The following is a 19,162-nucleotide window of genomic DNA, read 5'->3' on the forward strand; positions in this document are numbered from 1 at the left end:
GCTGCCCATTCAGGAAGAGCTTTGCCTTTGTCCTTCTCCTTGCAACCCTCAGCGATCTTTATAAGGCCCCAATTCTCCATGGGAACCTCCTTGATGGTGGCTCCCACTCCATCAGAAATGCTCAGATTCCTTAGGGCTTCTCTTCCTCCCTGCTTTCTCCTTCCCTTCACTTAATAAATATCTGTTGAGCACCTAAATGTCCTGCTCTCATGAAAGTAAACAAATTAGAGCCATGGAGTAAATAAACAGGGGCTGTTGGTCCAGAGGGTAAGAAACCAGCCATCAAACAATCTGGGGAAGTGAACTACAGGATGGAACTACAAAAGATCTGAGACAGGAAAGAGCTTGCCATTTTAGAAAGCACACACAAAAAAGTCTAGAAAGTAGAGTACTATGAAAGGAGAGAGGCAGAAAGTCTGCTGTCTCCATTAAGAAGCTTGGATTTTATTCTCCACACAATGGGAAGCAATTAAAAGTTCTACGCAGATGAAAGACATCATCCAGTTTACTCAAAACTATTTTAACTGCTGTGTGAAGAATGTACTATACAGGGTTAAACATGGAAGCTGGGAGGCCAGTGCCATGCCAAAGGCCAACAGCACCAATTGCTTCTGCTTCATGAGAATTGCCATTAAAATACCTCCTCTTCCCTGCACCAGCTACCACACTTACGGGGAAAAAAAACTTTCAATATGCTGCTAAGTGATAATCAGGCTCTAAGAGTCAATGTGAGTTGGCATTTCTTGTTCTTTACTCTTCATGAGAAATCAGCAACCCAGTTTATCAAAAATCCAAACCCATAAACATGATCTCTTACTTCAAAGGTATCTTCAATGCCATTAACGCAAAGTTTCAGAAATAAATAATCCTGAGAACAAGGCTTGCAAAAATGACCAACCTGACAGCGCCATTAGCACCCATCTCACTACTGAAAAGAAGAATGGTTATTATTCCTCATATCAAAATAACATCATGGACAGTGATTGTCAAGGGCCATGAGGACAAATGGTTTGTGAAAAACAACTTCCCTTCATTGCATACCCTAAAATTGTAGCCATTAACTTACCTGTCTGCTTGAGTTCAGCTACCGTCATGGAAAGAAGATCATTATTCTGCACTAGCTCAAAGCCGAAGACAGGCTGTGATCCCGGAATTGGCAGAATGTAGCTTATCCCCATACCTCTGGTATGGATAGTGCTGGAAGCCAATCTGATAGCACAGTCCAGGCTTCCCAATTCACACAACACCTAAGACTTGCTTTTGGATCCTGAATGACTAGATTAACTATTATATGGCCCCCCAGAGAAAAGCTGGGCCCATCACTTGCTTAGCCAACCACATCTTCTCATAAGCATTCATCACTATGACCAGACTCTTGAAGTAAACCCTCAGTTACCTTTTTCAACTTCATTTTCTCCGCATGAAGAAATCTAGTCGATAAGCACTGCTGTTACACACTGATAAGAATGTATTCAAAGTAAACAGGCACTGCTCATCCTTTGATCACAATCAGTTTTAAATGCCTAAAATCTGTACCTTATTGATAATGCTGCTTCATTCATACGCAGAGAAAACCAAACTTGCTGTGGAAAGCATCCAAAGATGACTAAATCTTCCAGTGGACAGTTAGTTTTCTCAAAAAACAAAAATGTAAAAGAAAGTTAGTATCTCTTAAAGTTTCCATAAAAAATGTATGAGATGGTAGATGGTTTCAGTCTATCAGTAACATTAATTAGATGGATCCAGTTATTATCCTGGGCTAATGACCATTGCTTAGCGTGATAAGGCAAACAAGAACAATGTGAACAATTAAGATGTGCAGATAAATCCAAACCCCTTTTGTAAAATTTTACTGAAGCCTCTAACAAAAATTTTATGGATCAGGAAATGGGCTGTAAAGGGATTCATCTGGATTTTCATCCATGCTAAAGAGCAAGGAAACAGCCAAAGGATAAATGGAAAAGCAAAGTCTGGATACTTGTATCAGGACAATCAATAGCTGAATAAATAATCACCCAGCACTGCTGTTTTTAGAACCAGAGGCTCTCAGAAAAAGGATTACAAAGTATATTTAAATTAATATTCCCCAGATACATGTGCCTCATCCATTTACTAACTTCTATATGTCATTTTAATATAAACGTTAATGTGTTACAATGTAACTCTTAGGAGCTTAAAAAAAAAGATGTTATTTTTCTCTAGTTAAAAACAGTACTTTATGTGAAGAGAGAACTAACAAATAGTCCAGCTAACTTTCTCTAAATATATAAAATGAACTTACTACATCTTTCAAACCACTCAGAAAAAGTACTGTTTTAAGGTGTTTTATATAATGTAATCAAGCATTTACAGTTACTCCTCCCATTAAACCCTTATGTTTCACTTGAATTACTACAAACTAAAGTCCTCTCTAAATCTGAATTATGAGCATTAAACCACTCACTGCCTGGCCATAAGCAAACACCTATTCTGACAATACAGAACTGAGAAAAAATTCTTTCAGAGACCACTTCTTGGTAGCTCTTAGGTAAATCACCTCACAGTGGGTCAATCAGTAATGACATTAAATGCAAAGATGGAAATTTTCATAGTTGGACATTTTTACTCCACACTTTTTAATTTAATAATGGCAAAATACTTAGAAAGTGGGACCAAGGGGGAAGAAATGATAAGGAATTCAGCTATGTTCTCAAAAGGAATAATATAATGCAGTCAGAATAAGACTGCATAGGACGCTGATGGCTCTCATTCCCATGCCTCACATGATGGGGACATCTGAACCAGGCCTGTGTCTTAGGGAAGTCTAGTTGAGTGTAAGACTAGAACAGGGGAGCTAGATAGGGTAGAGAAGGAGGGGTTACAAACTATCTTCACTAACTTTTTCCATACCCAGTAAAAGAATAGATGATCTTTAAATTCAGGTGGGTAAATTTAGTATTACTTCAGGAGATACTAACCAAAATCCACCTTTTCTCATGTCCACCAATTTCAAAATTAAAGGCTTAAAAAATTAGCTGATTAGCTCTGATGCGTTTAACATGCAAGTGTCATCAGCTGACTCTGAGAAACTGATTGCTAGCCAATGCCTTTGTAAGCAAACATGGCCACCAATTGCCTACATTTCCGAACTATGCCAAAGAAACTTACCTTCTTTCCTGTTTGCCATTTTCAGTCTCAGGACCATAGGCAGTTCTGCTTTGGACTCCTTTATTGTTATTCCTTTTTTAAAATGCATGCTTCCTTAAGAAGGAGCTTTGTTCACAGAAAATTTGTTACCTCAATGCTCACTATATTCTGTTTTATATTACACAGACAACCGAAAGTAGTTGGAGAGTCTTCTAATACCTGAGATGTCTTATAAAGAACACTCATAGCATTTAAAAGGTTTGTGTGAACCAAACTACAAGTATCTGAAAGTATTTCAAATTGTTCGGTTTACATTTAAAAGAGTAAGATTCTTTTATTTTTTCCTGGTCAGGCTTTCCAGACATCTCAAATCCTACAGCCAAGCCTGAACATATCTTGCCCAAATTCAAATATGTTGTACCTATTATTTGGCTTAAGAAAATTTAGAAGCTATCAAGCTTCTAAATTTATGATTAGATGGTATTAAATGCCAAGCCATAAAAAATACTTCCCCAGAAGTATATATACCTAGAAATTTTTAAGTAATTAAATTTATACATGTGTGTTTTAAAGAAAGGATTAGAATATTCTTATGTAATCAATTCTAACTTTAGCCCTTTACAACTGTATTATAACTTTATTTAACTTGGTAAAAGCCAAAACTGATGGTTCTTAACATGGTATGTGGAAATCAAAATTAAAGAATACAAAATACCTTAAAAAAAAAAAGCATTCAGCTCAATCCTGGTTCCTTCAATATTACTGCCAAACTTCTGTGAAAGAAGCCTTGTAATAAAGACTAACAGCAACATAGAAGATGATTAAAAAAAAAAGTTCATTTACCAATTTTAACAATCTAGAAAAAAAGAAAGTGACTATAATACTTGATGACAGACATCATGTTTAAGTAGAAAACACAAAGATAAAAAAAGTAATACCGCTGAAAATATTGCACAACTTCAGGTGTTTCCTCCAAATTTGCTTTATGTAATTGGATATAAATTAATGAACAAAAACTTAAGCAAGATACATGTAACAATTTAACAGAACTTGATAATCTAATTTCTTTCAATTTTTCTCGAACTCATCATGGGGCTCATAAGAAAATTAACCAACATGGATACTGCTACAGTTGAATGTCAAATCTTTAAGTGCTTATGACATACTAAATTCTTCTATAATGCAATTATGAAGAACCCTTCAAGAGACTTGTGTTTTGTATGTAGAAAAGTGTTAAAGTCAAATATTCAACTCAATATAAAATAAAAAGAAACATTTCTGATTTGTTGGGTTGAGATTGCTCCTCCTTTTGCTAATGAATGATTTTTTAGCTGTAATATCACTGAGTTGTACAAATATGTCACCTTCGAGTACATAAAGAAAAATAAACACATGCTAAATGGATAAAACATTACAACTACATCTTTACTAGACCATCTCTACCTCTAACACTTCAGAAGCTTAGAGATTCAGTGTTCTTATATTAACTGCAAGAAAAAGATAAAAGAGAAATTCCTTCTTTTTTGAGATCACAACTATGAAGTCATGTGGTTATACAAATTCTGCATTTGTGTGCAAAACATGAAACACATTTATCTTAATTCTCCCTGCTTAGAATTGTCAGTCAACTAGCAGGACTGTCCTTCCAACAGAAACAGAGATGTGTTTTTATATAACTTCAGTAACCTCAGCACTACAATAAGAAGAGATGCAGTATCCTTTTGCTATGTTCAAGACAACAGGGAAGGAGGTCACAGGAAAGAATAAATCAAAATTGTTGCAACTGAGAAACTTTTCTCAGTTTAACCATGGTGCCACTTTCATTTTTACATAAGCATGGTGGCATAATTCAAGCTCAATAAATCAGAATTCTTAATATTTAAAATTTACCTTGACTTTTAATTATCACCATATTAACAACCAAAATAATTAGGTGAAACACATAAGAAAGGGTAATATTAAACCCCACTTTACTAGAGTTGGTTTCTTGACACATTAACTCATTTTTTTATAGAAAAGGGATAGTGCATCTCAGTTTGCTTACAAGCTAGGAGATCACTTTGAATTCTGCATTTCCTAACTGCAAACAGATATAGCACTTATAACAGGTTATAAATAAACTGGTTTTCAAGCATAGAGCCAGCCCCAACGATAATAATACACTATTTAAAAAGACCTAAGGCAATGAATTCCATTTCCAATGGAAAAAAAGAACTGTGCAAACAAGCTTAAAACTACTTTTTTTGTGCCAGTGTTATAAAATGTAGCTTTTAATAAAACCTTGACCCAAATGCCAGCAACTTGAGAAAAGAATTTGGGTGGGGGGGAAGAAGAAAGTTATTTCATTTAGGAAAAACAACCACTATCTTTTTCCTAATCTTCAACAGACACAATTTAAACATATACAGCTGCTGTATAACACTTTACACAATTCCTATGTACTGGAGCAATAACAAGATCTAAATACAATTATATTTTTGAACACTGGGTCAAGGCTTTACATAAAAATACCTTCCTACTTTTCCCCCTAAGTTTCTAAAATATCACATACTTTTTTCCCCCAACATCTGCAGCCATTCAGGAATTCCTGCAGCCATGCAGGAATTTTTAGGAAACTTTTGTGCATGATCTTAATTCCTAATCCCTGGCTCTTTGGGCTCAGTGACAAAAGATCAAAACCACCAAAAATGATGGTTCACTTGAAGTCAGATGAGAGACCCTGGCTCAATTAGTCTCGTAGGATGAAAGCAGTGCTGCATCAACTGGCTCCATGCAGGAGGGGCACGTGAAGGATCTCATCAACCAGTCATCTATACAGTCCAGGTGATAGATGTGCATGCACGGCAGAAATCGAATTGGGTCCCCATAAACAAAGTCCATCATACAGATCACACACCTGTTGAGGGTGAGGGAGAGAAATAAGAAAGCATTTTTAGAGAAGTGATCCATCTAGAATACTCTTTAAAATCCCCATTACAAAGACAGTGTTAATACGAACAGATGAAAATGGCTTGCCTGTCATCCTACCACCTAAGCATCCAGATTGAATTTTTTCTTAATAAGTGTTATACAGCCACAATCTCTTATTTCAATCACCTGGGAATTTGAAGAGTTTGAGAGCAATCAACAGGGCAAAGAGAAAGGTATCACATAGGGATCAAGTCCACTGCTAGAATTTTACTTGTAAAACAGCTATTACAGAAGAAACCTTAAGAAGAATGTGAAGCTTTAGTACGTAGGAAACCATGTTAATTTTATTTTAACTGCTTTTTTAGTGTAAGCCCATATAGTTTTCACTTTAATAAGTGTATGTAAATACAGACCACTAATTTCAGCCTACTTACTGGGCTGCTACAGGCTAAAGTTCTCTTCAACAACCCCAGTTTCAAGCTCACTGCACTCTTCTACAGGTTCAAGAAGCAACCCAATTCGGCAGTCAATATTCTAGATAGGTTATAATCTTAAGTACTAGCCCTAAATGGTGCTACAGCTCAAACAGCCAAACACAACATAGTAAATTACTTTATGTCTGTGTTGGTAACGACCATTCTCAACCTAAAAGGAGAATGGCTGTCCTCATTAGGGATTCTCAGACAATAATGAGCTCTGAGGACAAAATCTCCCTTATATTTAACTCATCAGGCTTAGTAAAATTATTCTACAAGTTAAGAAATGGATAAGATTTTCCTCATATCACTAAAACCCTTAGCAAACCATTTTAATGGCTACATAACCTACCAAAGTATTCCTCTACTGTTATTTTTCACTAAATAAAACTATGGTGACTATCTTTATGCATAAAACTCTAGGGATTGAAGTGAGGCACATATTTTAGGATAAATCTCTAGAATTAACTGTTTCAAAGGATTTCGATCTAAAGGTCCTTGACATCCTGCCAAATGACTTTCCCAACTGATTAGGCCACCAGCAATGCTGGTACTAGTTCACAGTTATTACACAGGTAAATCATTTTTAACTGACATTAACTGTCATCCAAATGGACAGAGGCAACATATAAAATGGTCAGAATTCACACCATCATTTATTTCTTAGCTATTTTTATATGAAAATTCTTCTTAATTGCTACATCTAAACATTTCCTTGTAAGAAATGATTAAACATCTGACTTCCAAAATGCAGGAGAGTATTTTTAAAAATCAGATCTCTGAAGATAGATCTTTGAAATATGTATAAATTAAAACTTACTCCCGGATCTTTTTTTCTGATCCATCTCTTCCAGGGTCATAAACTCCTTTAGGCAGATGCTGTATAAGGCCTATTCTTTGAGCTATCCTAATTTGTTCCTCTTCAGTCAGCTGAGTTGCTAGGCGAGTCTGGCTAGGTGTTGGATGATAGACCGGAACTGGAACTTGTTCCTAAATTTTTTTTAATGGAGAAAAGAATTATTTTTTAAAAATTTGTTTTCTGGGGTAGTGTTTTCCTTTTGTTTCTTCCTTTTTTGGCTGGGGGAGGGGGCCTTGGGGAGAAGGAGACTGGACAAGTATGCAGTAGCATGAGATTCTCTTTTACCCTGCCTTAACTTCAGCATATCTGACCTATGTTTAAAGGATACTGAAACACAGCTTTACAGAAAAACTGGAATGGAATGTTACTTCAAGTATTTCTACAGGAAAACCATATAACACAGACATATTCATTCCTGATACACAAAAAGATAAATCAATGTAACCAATTAATTAACCAAATGGACGGTATTCAATATTCTGTAGGCCACAATGGAGTTCTGTGGCCTCAGTATATCATTATTTACATTAGAATTGGCCACTGTAGATTCCTCTTATTTGCAAACTTATTCTTTCTTTCCATACAGACAACAATCTTAAAATTAATTTATTATTTATTTGGAAAGACTGGACATTATTGCAATAAACTTCTGTAAAATTTCTTTTAGGCTTTTGGATACATATTTAGATATGATAATCCAGTGAGCCAAATAAGGCCACCTTCCTTCCAAATGGAATACATATCCAAGGACTCAACCAACCATGGATCATGCAGTACTGTAGTATGTATTTGTTGAAAAAAAAAATCTGTATATAAGTGGACCCGTGCAGTCCAAACCTGTGTTGTTCAAGGGTCAACTGTATTGCTTTTATTTCCTACTCACATTTATGAGATAATTTTATTCACACTCTATACAGTCTTTCAACAGATACTTGAGTATCTATTATGTGCTAGGTGATGGGGAGTGCAGAGTAAACAAAATAAAGTTCCTAGATTGATGGAGAATGCTACTTTAGGTAAGATACTCAGAAAAAATCTCTCTGATGAGACATTTGGGAAGAGACCTCAATGAATACGAGGGAAACAGTGCATCTCTGACCTAATGATTTCATTGTGGCTAAAACCATTTTTGAGCCACCTAATACGGTGTTTCAGACAACATCTCTACTGTATAAACTGAGCCATAACACTTTCAATCCATGTATGATGTTTTCATGGGAAAATTTACGTTAAATCACAACTACCTACTCACATTACATTAGAAAATGTTATTTTCATTCATCCTGTAGGATCACTCATGATTTCTACAATTTAAGCACTCATTTACAATGACAGCCAACATTTGCAAGTATGAGATTATGCCTCCAGGAATAATTGCTAAATTTGTGTTAAGCTTTAAAAAAAAAATTCTGTGAAATAACCTCCGTAAGCATTCAGAACTAGCATCAGTTGAAGCTGTTTTGAGCCAATGGCTTCTGGGGTTCAAAATAAAATAATTAAGAATGTACCCATAATTAGAGACTTCATAAGGACTCAAGTATAAATATCCTTTTCAAAGAGAAATTTTAGGGGAAAGTCTCAGATACATATAAAGTAGGCTCAAATACTGAAATATCTAATTCAAGGAAAAAGGCACTTCACTACAATGTCTCTTAAAGATACCATTATGTACCTTTAAAATTAGCCTTATTCTTATAAACCCCTTTTCTGACAGTAGTTGTTATTGAGTTTCTTATCAAAGGCAGTTCAACTTAAGACTTTAAATATTTCTTTTCTCTGAGATTCAGAACAAATCTGTAATTAAAGGTCTCAAAACACAGTAAATCCTTTATCAAATAATTAAGATTACATTCTCTGGTAAAATGTCAGTAGTTCAAAGTTTCATGTTTTATGAATTTCCACATAAAATCATTAATGGTTACTTTCATACTTCTAGCTCATGATTTAGGAAATAATAACCAAGCATGTGAGTGCTTATCAGACCTATATTCTTCATCCAAATATTTATTTAGTTCATATTACATGCAAAGAAGATTTATTATTAAGTATGGTTCTTGGATCCAGATAACCTTGGGTTAAAGTCACTTCTCTGCCACTTAACAGAGTGACCGTGTTGAAGTGATTTAACCTATCTGGGTTACCCTACCTTATATGGTTGCTATAAGACTTAAATGAGAAAGATGGTGAACCTTGGAATGGCAGGAACTCAATAAATGGTAGCTATTATAACTATTAACACTGCATTCGAAGAGCTATGTTTATTACTGCAGTCCAATTAGCTGTTTCGTATGTTTCATGCTTGTCCATCTTACTGGCTTTGTTCTTGCTATCCCCTCTAGTATCCCCTGCAGGTCCCTTGGTCCAAATCCTACCTCGTCTAGCAGCTTGTTGACCTAAAGCTTTCCCCAATCCTCCTCCCTACCACCCAATATTGACAGACTCTGCCTCTAGCCTCAGCTTAATTACATAGGTGTCTACCTATAAAAGAATTAGGACGATTATACAGAATACAGTAAAGCTTTCACAAGTGCAGTCATCAAGTGAGAAGAGACTGTCAATTCTTCTAGCTTTCAAAGAGGAAGTGAAGTACAAAACTGACTGCATTTCAGGACTTCCCTGGTGGTGCAGTGGTTAAGAATCCGCCTGCCAATGCAGGGGACATGGGTTCGAGCTCTGGTCTGGGAAGATCCCACATGCCGCGGAGCAACTAAGCCCATGCGCCACAACTACTGAGCCTGTGCTCTAGAGCCTGAGAGCCACAACTACTGAGCCCGTGTGCCACAACTACTGAAGCCCGCACACCTAGAGCCCATGCTCCGCAACAAGAGAAGCCACTGCAATTAGAAGCCCGTGCACCACAACGAAGAGTAGCCCCCGCTCACTGCAACTAGAGATAGCCCGTGCGCAGCGACAAAGACCCAATGCAGCCAAAAATTAATTAACTAATTAAAAACTGCATTTCTTTAGCACAGTATGAAAACTTTCTTTCAGCCCTATATATCTACACCACTGTGACTACAGGCAATTTTTTGCTTTATAAAAAGTTATTTTTTTAACCAATATTTCCTTTTAAACAAGTCTGTATATATACAAAAAATTTCAGTTTGTAGGTCAAACTCAGAGAATCTTTTATGCACTAGAAAAATAACTTTGCTGACCAGGCTTTATAGTGCATATAAAAGTTACATGACCCTTCTGTTGTTAAAGATCATAAAAATGGCTGTTTCACCTCTGGTTTAGAAATTCTCCTCTTTAAGGTTTTATACCTAGCAGGCTAACTTTCGATGCAGAAAAGTTTCATAGTTCAGAGTCAAAAAGGCTGTCCCTGCTCTGCTACTTATCAGTCATAAGACCTTGACCAAGTTATTTACTTAACCTCTATTAGACTCAGTTTCTCTATGTGTAAAGTACCAGGACTAGTGTAAGAATTAAAAGAGACTTGTAACTGCTGTCCCGGTACAGCATGAGACACACATACAAAAGCTCATTAAATAAATGTTAGCTAAATAAATGTTAGCTACTACAATATTATTCTGTCTCTACTAGTATGTGACTATAGAAAAGCACTGCAACGTTTAAGAAATGGACTGAATTTTCAATTTTGTATGTCAATTATAACTCAGTAAAGCTGAAATAAAACAATTTTTTTTTAAAAAAGAAGAAATGGACTAGACTATGACAGAGGTAAGTAAAACTTGTCAAAAAGAATCTTAGAAATTCACTTAAGAACAACTCTCTCATTTTATAGGCCCAAGCTTACCTACAGTCACAAAATTACTGACAATGTTGGAATTAGAATTCTGGTCTCCCTTTTAAGCTGGTAATTTCCACTACATCATGCTTGGTTGCTGGATAGGAAGGAGATTCTCCAAGTAAAACGATTTGGACTTTGTCCATTTATATTATACTGAAATGACATTTTAAGAAAGCCATCAAAATAAAGAATTTCTAATAAAGTTATAAAGGTTTTTCATCTGCAATAAAGGTTTCATAATTTCAGCAACTTCTAAAATTTAAGAATTTCAAAGAACATCAAATCCATTTTGAAACTGCCCTGTAAAATATACTCTATTGCTGATAGAAAAATAGAATCCCACACCCCCACTCCAGCTGGGGTACCTTCGCAGAATCCTAGGAATCAATAGAATACCGTTTTTAAAACACTGCTATTTATGAATATGGGATTTTCAGTCTGAAAAATTAAATTATAAGATTTGAGTCTCTGATACTTCCTGTAGTAAGTTATTCTAACCCTCTGCTTTCTCTCAACATCAAATGACTCTTGTTTGCAGACTTGAAGCTAACTACTATTGCCCCTGGCTTTGGTCCTATCTTTCTGGCTTGTCTCTGAATACAAGAAACTCTTCAGCCTCTGTTGTAACCCCTGCCAGCTCAGATTTTCAACCCTTGAATTATGATTTCCAGTCTAGACTACCTTTCATTATTCTCAGTCCCAGACCAACTGACCAGTCTTGATGAGCTGCCATCCACATCAAGATATGACTCATACGGAAGTCAGTGAAACAATTAGTATAAGACTGTGGGTAATGAGGTACTCCTTAATCCTTGAACATACCTACTACAAACAAAAAGACCTATACTACAAACAAAAAGACTTTAACTGTCTCTAAGCACGTGCTTTTTAAGAGGCTAGATTTCTTTGGTCTTGTGGTTCACATATGGGTACAGAGAACACAGAAAGCAGAACAGAAAAGGAAAGCTCTACCTTACAAAGAAGCATATTAATAGATAGAAAAACAAAACGCCTATCTCTTATTCACATTATGGATGTATTTTCCTCTTTGGTATTTTTGTTAAACGAAAGAAACCCTCTAGATATTTTAAGTGATTCACCATTCTAATTTCAGTTTATATGCAACTTTTCAGAAACCCTCTATAGGGAAGAAAATGACTAAGAGCTCCTGATATTTTAAAGATAGCCTCACCCTTCTTATACACACCTAGTTTTAAGTCCCATCATACTTATTAAAAATGACCTTAAGTATGAATTACTATTTAGTAACTAGAGATCCAATGGTATTTTCTAGGTGGCAAAATGTAAACTTGTTTCTCCTGTCAGCTAGAAGACACTGAATGGAAGATTGGATGGGGATATAAAAACAGCACTGTTTAAAAGATTTGGACTCTGGGACAGTTCTCAACATTCCCTAACTAATGGCTCACTGTGCCTAAACTCTTTGTGTGAACAGTGCGATTTATGCTGAACACCTGCTTTCCCTCTGGGAGTCTAGAATTTTGGTATATGTTAGGCAGTGGCTCAGTACTTTGGGCTTCCCTGGTAGATAACACTTCAAACATGTTGGCACAATTCAGTGCTGGAGAATTAAGCACATTCCGTGTGACTCCACTAGGAGAGAACTCTTAGAAGCCTGTGCCTTTCCTATGGACCTTTGCATCTTTTCCCTTTACCAATTTTGATTTGCGATCTTGTGCAGTAATAAATCATAGCTGTGATTACAATTATATGCTAAGAACTATGAGTCCTCCAATGGAACTGAAGATCATTCTAGATAACGTTAAGAGTGATAGGGGGAATTCCCTGGCAGTCCAGTGGTTAGGGCTCTGCACTTCCACTGCAGGGGGCTCGGGTTTGGCACTTACCCACCTCCCCCACCCCAAAAAAGAGTGATGGATAGTGCCTGCATTGACTCCTTTGTTTTCAAGCAGTTTATTTGGTGATGTTCATTAGAAATGCTCCTTTGTGGACTTCGAGGTCCAGTGGTTAAGACTCCGCACTTCCACTGCAGAAGGCATGGGTTTGATCCCTGGTCGGGGAACTAAGACCCCGCATGCTGTGTGGCATGGCCACCAAAAAAAAAAAAAAAAAAGAAATGCTCCTTTGTGAAAAATGTGTGTTTTGACAATGGCAGTTACACAGTACTTCTGTTTTATTCCTTTTTTCAAAGCAAGTTTGAAGGAACTAATATTTTGAATATTTAGCACAGAGAAAAACACCTTTGACATAGAAGGGTTATATGCTGAACTGTGTCCCCCAAAATTCTTATGCTGAAATTCTAATCCCCAGAACCTCATGATGTGATGGTATTTGGAGTGTGTGACTATTTTTGTCCTGGTCTCTTCTCCTGCCCTATACTCTTCACCAAAACTATGTCCATGTTGACAGCTAAAACTACCACCTAGATATAAATGATTCACAAATTTATATTCCAGTCTAGATCTCGCTTTTAAACTCCAGGCTCTACTTTGACAGTTCTAATTCGATGTCCAAAAATGAACTCCCCTCCAAAACCTGGTCCTCTTCCCTATCTCAGTAAATGACACAACCACCTTTCTAGTTCTGGAAGACAGAAACATCCTTGGTACCTCCCTTCCCTTTACCTTCCCATATTTAATACATCACCGGGTTCTAGTGAATTTATTTTCTATTGAAATGCTGATAGAATCTGTTCATTTCTTTCCATGTCTATTGCCAATACTCCAGTCTAAGTTCCCATTTCTTTCCTGGTGTACAATATTAGCTAGGAAAATCTCAATTTGTTTTCTACCCAGAAGTTACAGCAATTTTTCCAAAACAAATCCAACCCTATGCCCTCCTCAACATACTTTAAAACTCCTTCAATAGCTTCCCACTGCTCTTTGGATGAAGTCCAAAGTCCTTAATAAGACCTCCAAAGCCCTGCATAGTCTGGTTACCTACCTACCTACCACTCACCCTCTCCTTCCTCATCTAACAACTCACTCACTGCTTTCTAGCCCCACTGGCCTTCTTTCAGATCTTTAAAGAAGCATGATCTCTCTTATGTGAAGTCATAGCACCTGCTGTATTCTCTGCATGAAACACTCTCCTCCACCATCACTCTGCTTAAATACCTCTTTTTTTCCTTCCTTCTGAGCTCAGTTCAACTTCTATTTTTTCAGAAATCTTCCCTAACTAACCATTCTCCTCTATTATAGGCTCTTATATAACAAGTAACTTTCCTCCATGGCATTTGTCATATTTGTAATTTTATATTTAGTTATAGTAATTTAAATGTTGTCTTTCCCACCAGACTGTAAGATCAATGATAAGAATTGTGTCTGGTTTTGCTCCTTACTGAATGGATAGATGAATAAATGACCTACTAAAAATGTTATCTACTAATAGCTAAAAATAGTCACCCATTAACTTACTCCCGTGTTCCTTCTCATTTCAGTGTTTCTATACTTATTAAAGTTAGTATACATGCTATAACACTGGGATTACAGAGTTGGTTTTGCTTTGCTAAGTATATTCTTTAAGAATGACTGATAGGGGCTTCCCTGGTGGCGCAGTGGTTCAGAGTCCGCCTGCCGATGCAGGGGACACGGGTTCGTGCCCCGGTCCGGGAAGATCCCACATGCCGCGGAGCGGCTGGGCCCGTGAGCCATGACCGCTGAGCCTGCGCATCCAGAGCCTGTGCTCCGCAACGGGAGAGGCCACAACAGTGAGAGGCCCGCGTACCGCAAAAACAAAAAAGAATGACTGATAATAATAGTATCTCCACCAATCCCTCCAAAAGTGAATCCTAAATACGATTTTGAAGACCTGTGGAAAATAACATTTACAAATTAATCATTTACAATGTACAAGGGCACTTCGTACAAAATGAATGGGTTTATGAAAATCTAAATCACCAATACAGTAAATTGCTAATTAATATAAATGCTGGCAACCTTCAAGGGTGGTTCAGTTGGCTGCCCTCACCTCTATCTATGTCTATGAATATGATTCACGAAGTATTTTGTCTCTGGGCTAAAAAGGTGATTGCGTGACTATTTTATTAGTGTATTCCTTCACCACTAGACTATAAGCTTGATAAAGGTAGGGATTATGTGTGTTTTGCCCACCAATATATACTATTTACCTAGCACAGTATCTTTCACATAGTAGGGATTCAAACATTACTGGATAACTGAATGATTTAAATCAAAGCACTCATGTTCCTGTAATCCATGTCATATATTCTTATCAGGATTTTATAAACATGCTATGAAAATTTTGCTAAGGATTTGGATTATGCCACAATAAAACCAAAAAGGAAAACCTGATATAAATTACAACCAACATTCCTTCTCCAAGTGATAACCTGGTTTGTTGCCTCTTTGAAATTTCAACCTACCTTTCTATCCCACAGTAACTTCAATTTGTCCAAAATCAAACTAATTATCTCCTTCTACTTCCACAATCCTTCTCAAGCTCAGAATTTCTATGCCCACTATCTACGTTAATAATAGAAAAGTATAGTGGAAGGAACACAGACATATCATAGAATTTCATCCTCTGGCACTTATCAGGTATGTGACCATAGGCAAGTTACTTAATACCTCTAAGCCTAAGGTTCCTCATCAGAAAAATGAATAGAATACCCATCTTAAAAGAATGTTGTAAGGGCTTCCCTGGTGGCGCAGTGGTTGAGAGTCCGCCTGCCGATGCAGGGGACATGGGTTCGTGCCCCGGTCCAGGAAGATCCCACGTGCCGCGGAGCGGCTCGGCCCGTGAGCCATGCCGCTGAGCCTGCGCGTCCGGAGCCTGTACTCCGCAACGGGAGAGGCCACAACGGTGAGAGGCCCGCGTACCGCAAAAAAAAAAAGAATGTTGTAAGGAATAACTAAGAAAATGTACCAACCACGATAGGGGCTCAAATATCTGGGCCTTCCTATAATGACATCATTAGTCATCCAAAGTACACATCTCTTCCCCCTTTCCCTTTATCCCCAGCATCTACTTAAATGGCTTACCTAACTACCATTTTCTCAATGTTGATCGGAGACATACATGTAACTGCCCTGTGAGTTTAAATTTTGAGAAAGAGGGAATTCACAGTAAGAGAAGCAGATATATTTCAAGTAAATTTAAACATTTTTTTTCCTCTTTAATGCTTTACTTCTCTACATCTTCATGCAAAAAACAAAAAACCCCAAAGAGAATCCAAGCAAAAGCATCTGCCTTAAAGAAAGGGAAAAATTTAAATTAAAATGTGTTAGGAAAAGAAATGCAGCATCATGGAAAGGGGTAGAATAGACAAGGAACAAAGGTTTACAAAATGTGCTGAGGCAGAGCAAAGAGCAAAGACAGGGTCAGTCACACAAAAAAGCAAGGTTTGACCTGATGAGGAAAATCTCTGAAGTGCTCCAATTGTTTGTTAATAAATAATGTATCATCTATAAAATGATGAATGTTGTGAAAAATAAAATGGGCCCGAATCTCAGAGTTTACAAGTCAAGAAAGAAACAGATCAAAGTGTGAACTTGTCTATCTGAAAGGCTAAAAGTTGGACCCAGGTTAGGGAATATGATATAATTTCAGAAACTAAATAAAACAATGCAGTGGGGAAGTGCCTAAATAATGTGCTGAGGCTGGAAATAGTACAAGTCTGGTTTGTGGTGAAGGAAAAATAAAGTCACTGCCAAAGAATGCAGCTTGTCACCAAAAGCTGTATCCTTTCCTCCAGAAGAGTCAGCTCTTCTGATTTTCTCCTTACAGCCTTACAAACTGCTGCTGGCACCACCCCCTCCCCAGCTGCAGTTTCCTACTGGGAATGTTTTTTTCTGAATTTTGCCAGACTGAAACCTAAGGCCATAAAATGGAGGATTTGGAATAAATGATCTCAATGCATATTCTAACTCTGATGTTCAGTGAATCTTGAACAAAAACCCCCAAACCAAACAAAACCCCAAAGATTAGCATTAATGAAATTCCTGAACCATAAAGGATAACAATTATACATAGAGGGGAAAAAAGCCAGCATCCCATCAATGATACTGACAAATGATATGTTTTATTTAATGAGATCAAACCGAAGTGATCTGCATGGAAAAAGAGCACTGCTTCCAGGGAGGCGTTTTGGCATTTATTTGTTTGCTTATTTTTTAAAGAAATGAAAAAGTTGGCTTCTTTTATTCATTACATAAATATTCACTGAGCACTTGTCATACAGGGTTATATACAGTATCCTAATTGGTGGAGACCTGGTAGGCATCATCACCATAGGCACTCAGCATTAGCAAGTCATAAATCCATCTAAGGGTCAAGACAACTGAAAATCAAGGTCACATTTTGAGCCTAGGCACAAATTACAATATTTCTTGAATACTCAACCATATTTCAGATGCTGCTTTAGGCAAAGGAGATACAGTGGTGACCAAGACTGTCCTTACAAAGCCTAAATCCCCTACAGTAGGGGGATACAGAGATATAGCAAACAAGACAAGATGATTACCTCACCCATGGCTCCTACTATCCCTAAATTGCCCATGACCTGGCAATTCCTGGGACAGGCATACATTCCAGTGGATCCATAGGCTAGTCAACATTTGATGACTTGCAACCTCCTGACTGGTGAAGAGAGGATGAATCAACAGACTGTCTTCTCTTAGAATTAGAATTGGAAAACTGAATTAACTGACCTGAAAGGTCATTGAGCAGCAAATACAAGATGTATAAACTGAGGTTTGAGGAAACTGTTTGTATTAAAGACAGATTAGAAATGCTGAGTGAAGCAGACATTAGGAAAGCCCACAAATGAAAAATCCTGAAGCCTCTGGGTAAGAAAAATGGGAGAAAGTGGCTGCCTTGGTTCCTTGACAGCTGTCTGATTCTAATCCATGTGTATATCGTTAAAATAAAGCACGTTTCCTCTGAGTTAATTTTGTCTAAAATAAGAGTCTCCTAAGCACCACCACTATTTTCTTTACTGAATGAGACCTAAATTAGACCACCTTTTCCTTCTTATCAAGCAAACTGGTTTCCAGAGGGAAAATGGTACCCACTTACTAACAAAGAAGTGCTTACCAGTGGGGCAGATCTCCAGGGTAGTTGTGGGCCTAGAGATATCCCATCGGAGTTAGTGCATGAGTTATTGTTGGAACTACTTCTTTGCTACAGCCAAAACATACTGGAATTTTTCTCATTTAAGCATCCTATCTTTGAATTTTACCAGTTCAAAGAATAAGAATATACATTTCAATAACTATCTTTCATCCTTAAATGGAAGATTCAAATATATGACTACTTGAAAGCTAACAGTAATAAGCCCAAGAATTCTTTGCAAAACCAGAGTCAGAATATACACAGCCTTTAAGGAGTTAAAAGATGAAAGCTTAAAAAGGTGTTAATTCCAAAAAGAATATGTTTGTAGCAGCCAAGCGTTGTCTTTGGAGCTCAGGAAGTCTGTTATTGCATTTACTGTACTAAGTTCTCTAACAGATACCTTCCCCTCTCTTTTTAAGGGTTATTTTTTGAAGGGCTAACATCATCAAAAAATATTAATTCCCTCTGAAAACTGGTGAACTTCAGTTGTAAGAATTCTGCAAAACTTATTTTTTTAATTTAATTTTATTTTTGGCTGCATTGGGTCTTTGTTGCTATGTGTGGGTTTTCTCTAGTTGTGGCAAGCAAGGGCTACTCTTCGTTGTAGTGTGCAGGTCTCTCATTGTGGTGGCTTCTCTTGTTGTGGAGCACGGGCTCTAGGCGCACAGGCTTCAGTTGTTGTGGCTCACGAGCTCTAGAGTGCAGGCTCAGTAGTTGTGGCGCACGGGCTTAGTTGCTCTGCAGCATGTGGGATCCTTCTGGACCAGGGCTCGAACCCGTGTCCCCTGCATTGGCAGGTGGATTCTTTTTTTTTTTTTTTTGCGGTACGCAGGCCTCTCACTGTTGTGGCCTCTCCCATTGCGGAGCACAGGCTCCGGACGCGCAGGCTCAGCGGCCATGGCTCACGGGCCGAGCCGCTCCGCGGCATGTGGGATCTTCCCGGACCGGGGCACAAACCCGTGTCCCCTGCATCAGCAGGCG

The 19,162-nt window shown here is 37.5% G+C and overlaps 1 protein-coding gene across 1 annotated transcript in view; it reads right to left on the reverse strand.

The window, feature by feature from the left end:
• Positions 1 to 3,944: 3,944 nt before the first annotated feature.
• The window catches only part of RNF11 (ring finger protein 11), a 39,235-nt gene continuing 24,017 nt past the window's right edge, over positions 3,945 to 19,162 (reverse strand). The window contains exons 2-3 of the mRNA XM_030870099.2: positions 7,333 to 7,502; positions 3,945 to 6,022 (exon numbers count right to left, since the gene is read on the reverse strand). Of these exons, the coding sequence (XP_030725959.1) occupies positions 5,851 to 6,022; positions 7,333 to 7,502 (342 nt within the window). The 3' untranslated portion in view covers positions 3,945 to 5,850. The remainder of the gene's footprint in view (positions 6,023 to 7,332; positions 7,503 to 19,162) is intronic.

The sequence above is a fragment of the Globicephala melas genome, chromosome 1 (genome assembly GCF_963455315.2).
Source record: "Globicephala melas chromosome 1, mGloMel1.2, whole genome shotgun sequence".
NCBI classification, from domain to species: Eukaryota; Metazoa; Chordata; class Mammalia; order Artiodactyla; family Delphinidae; genus Globicephala; species Globicephala melas.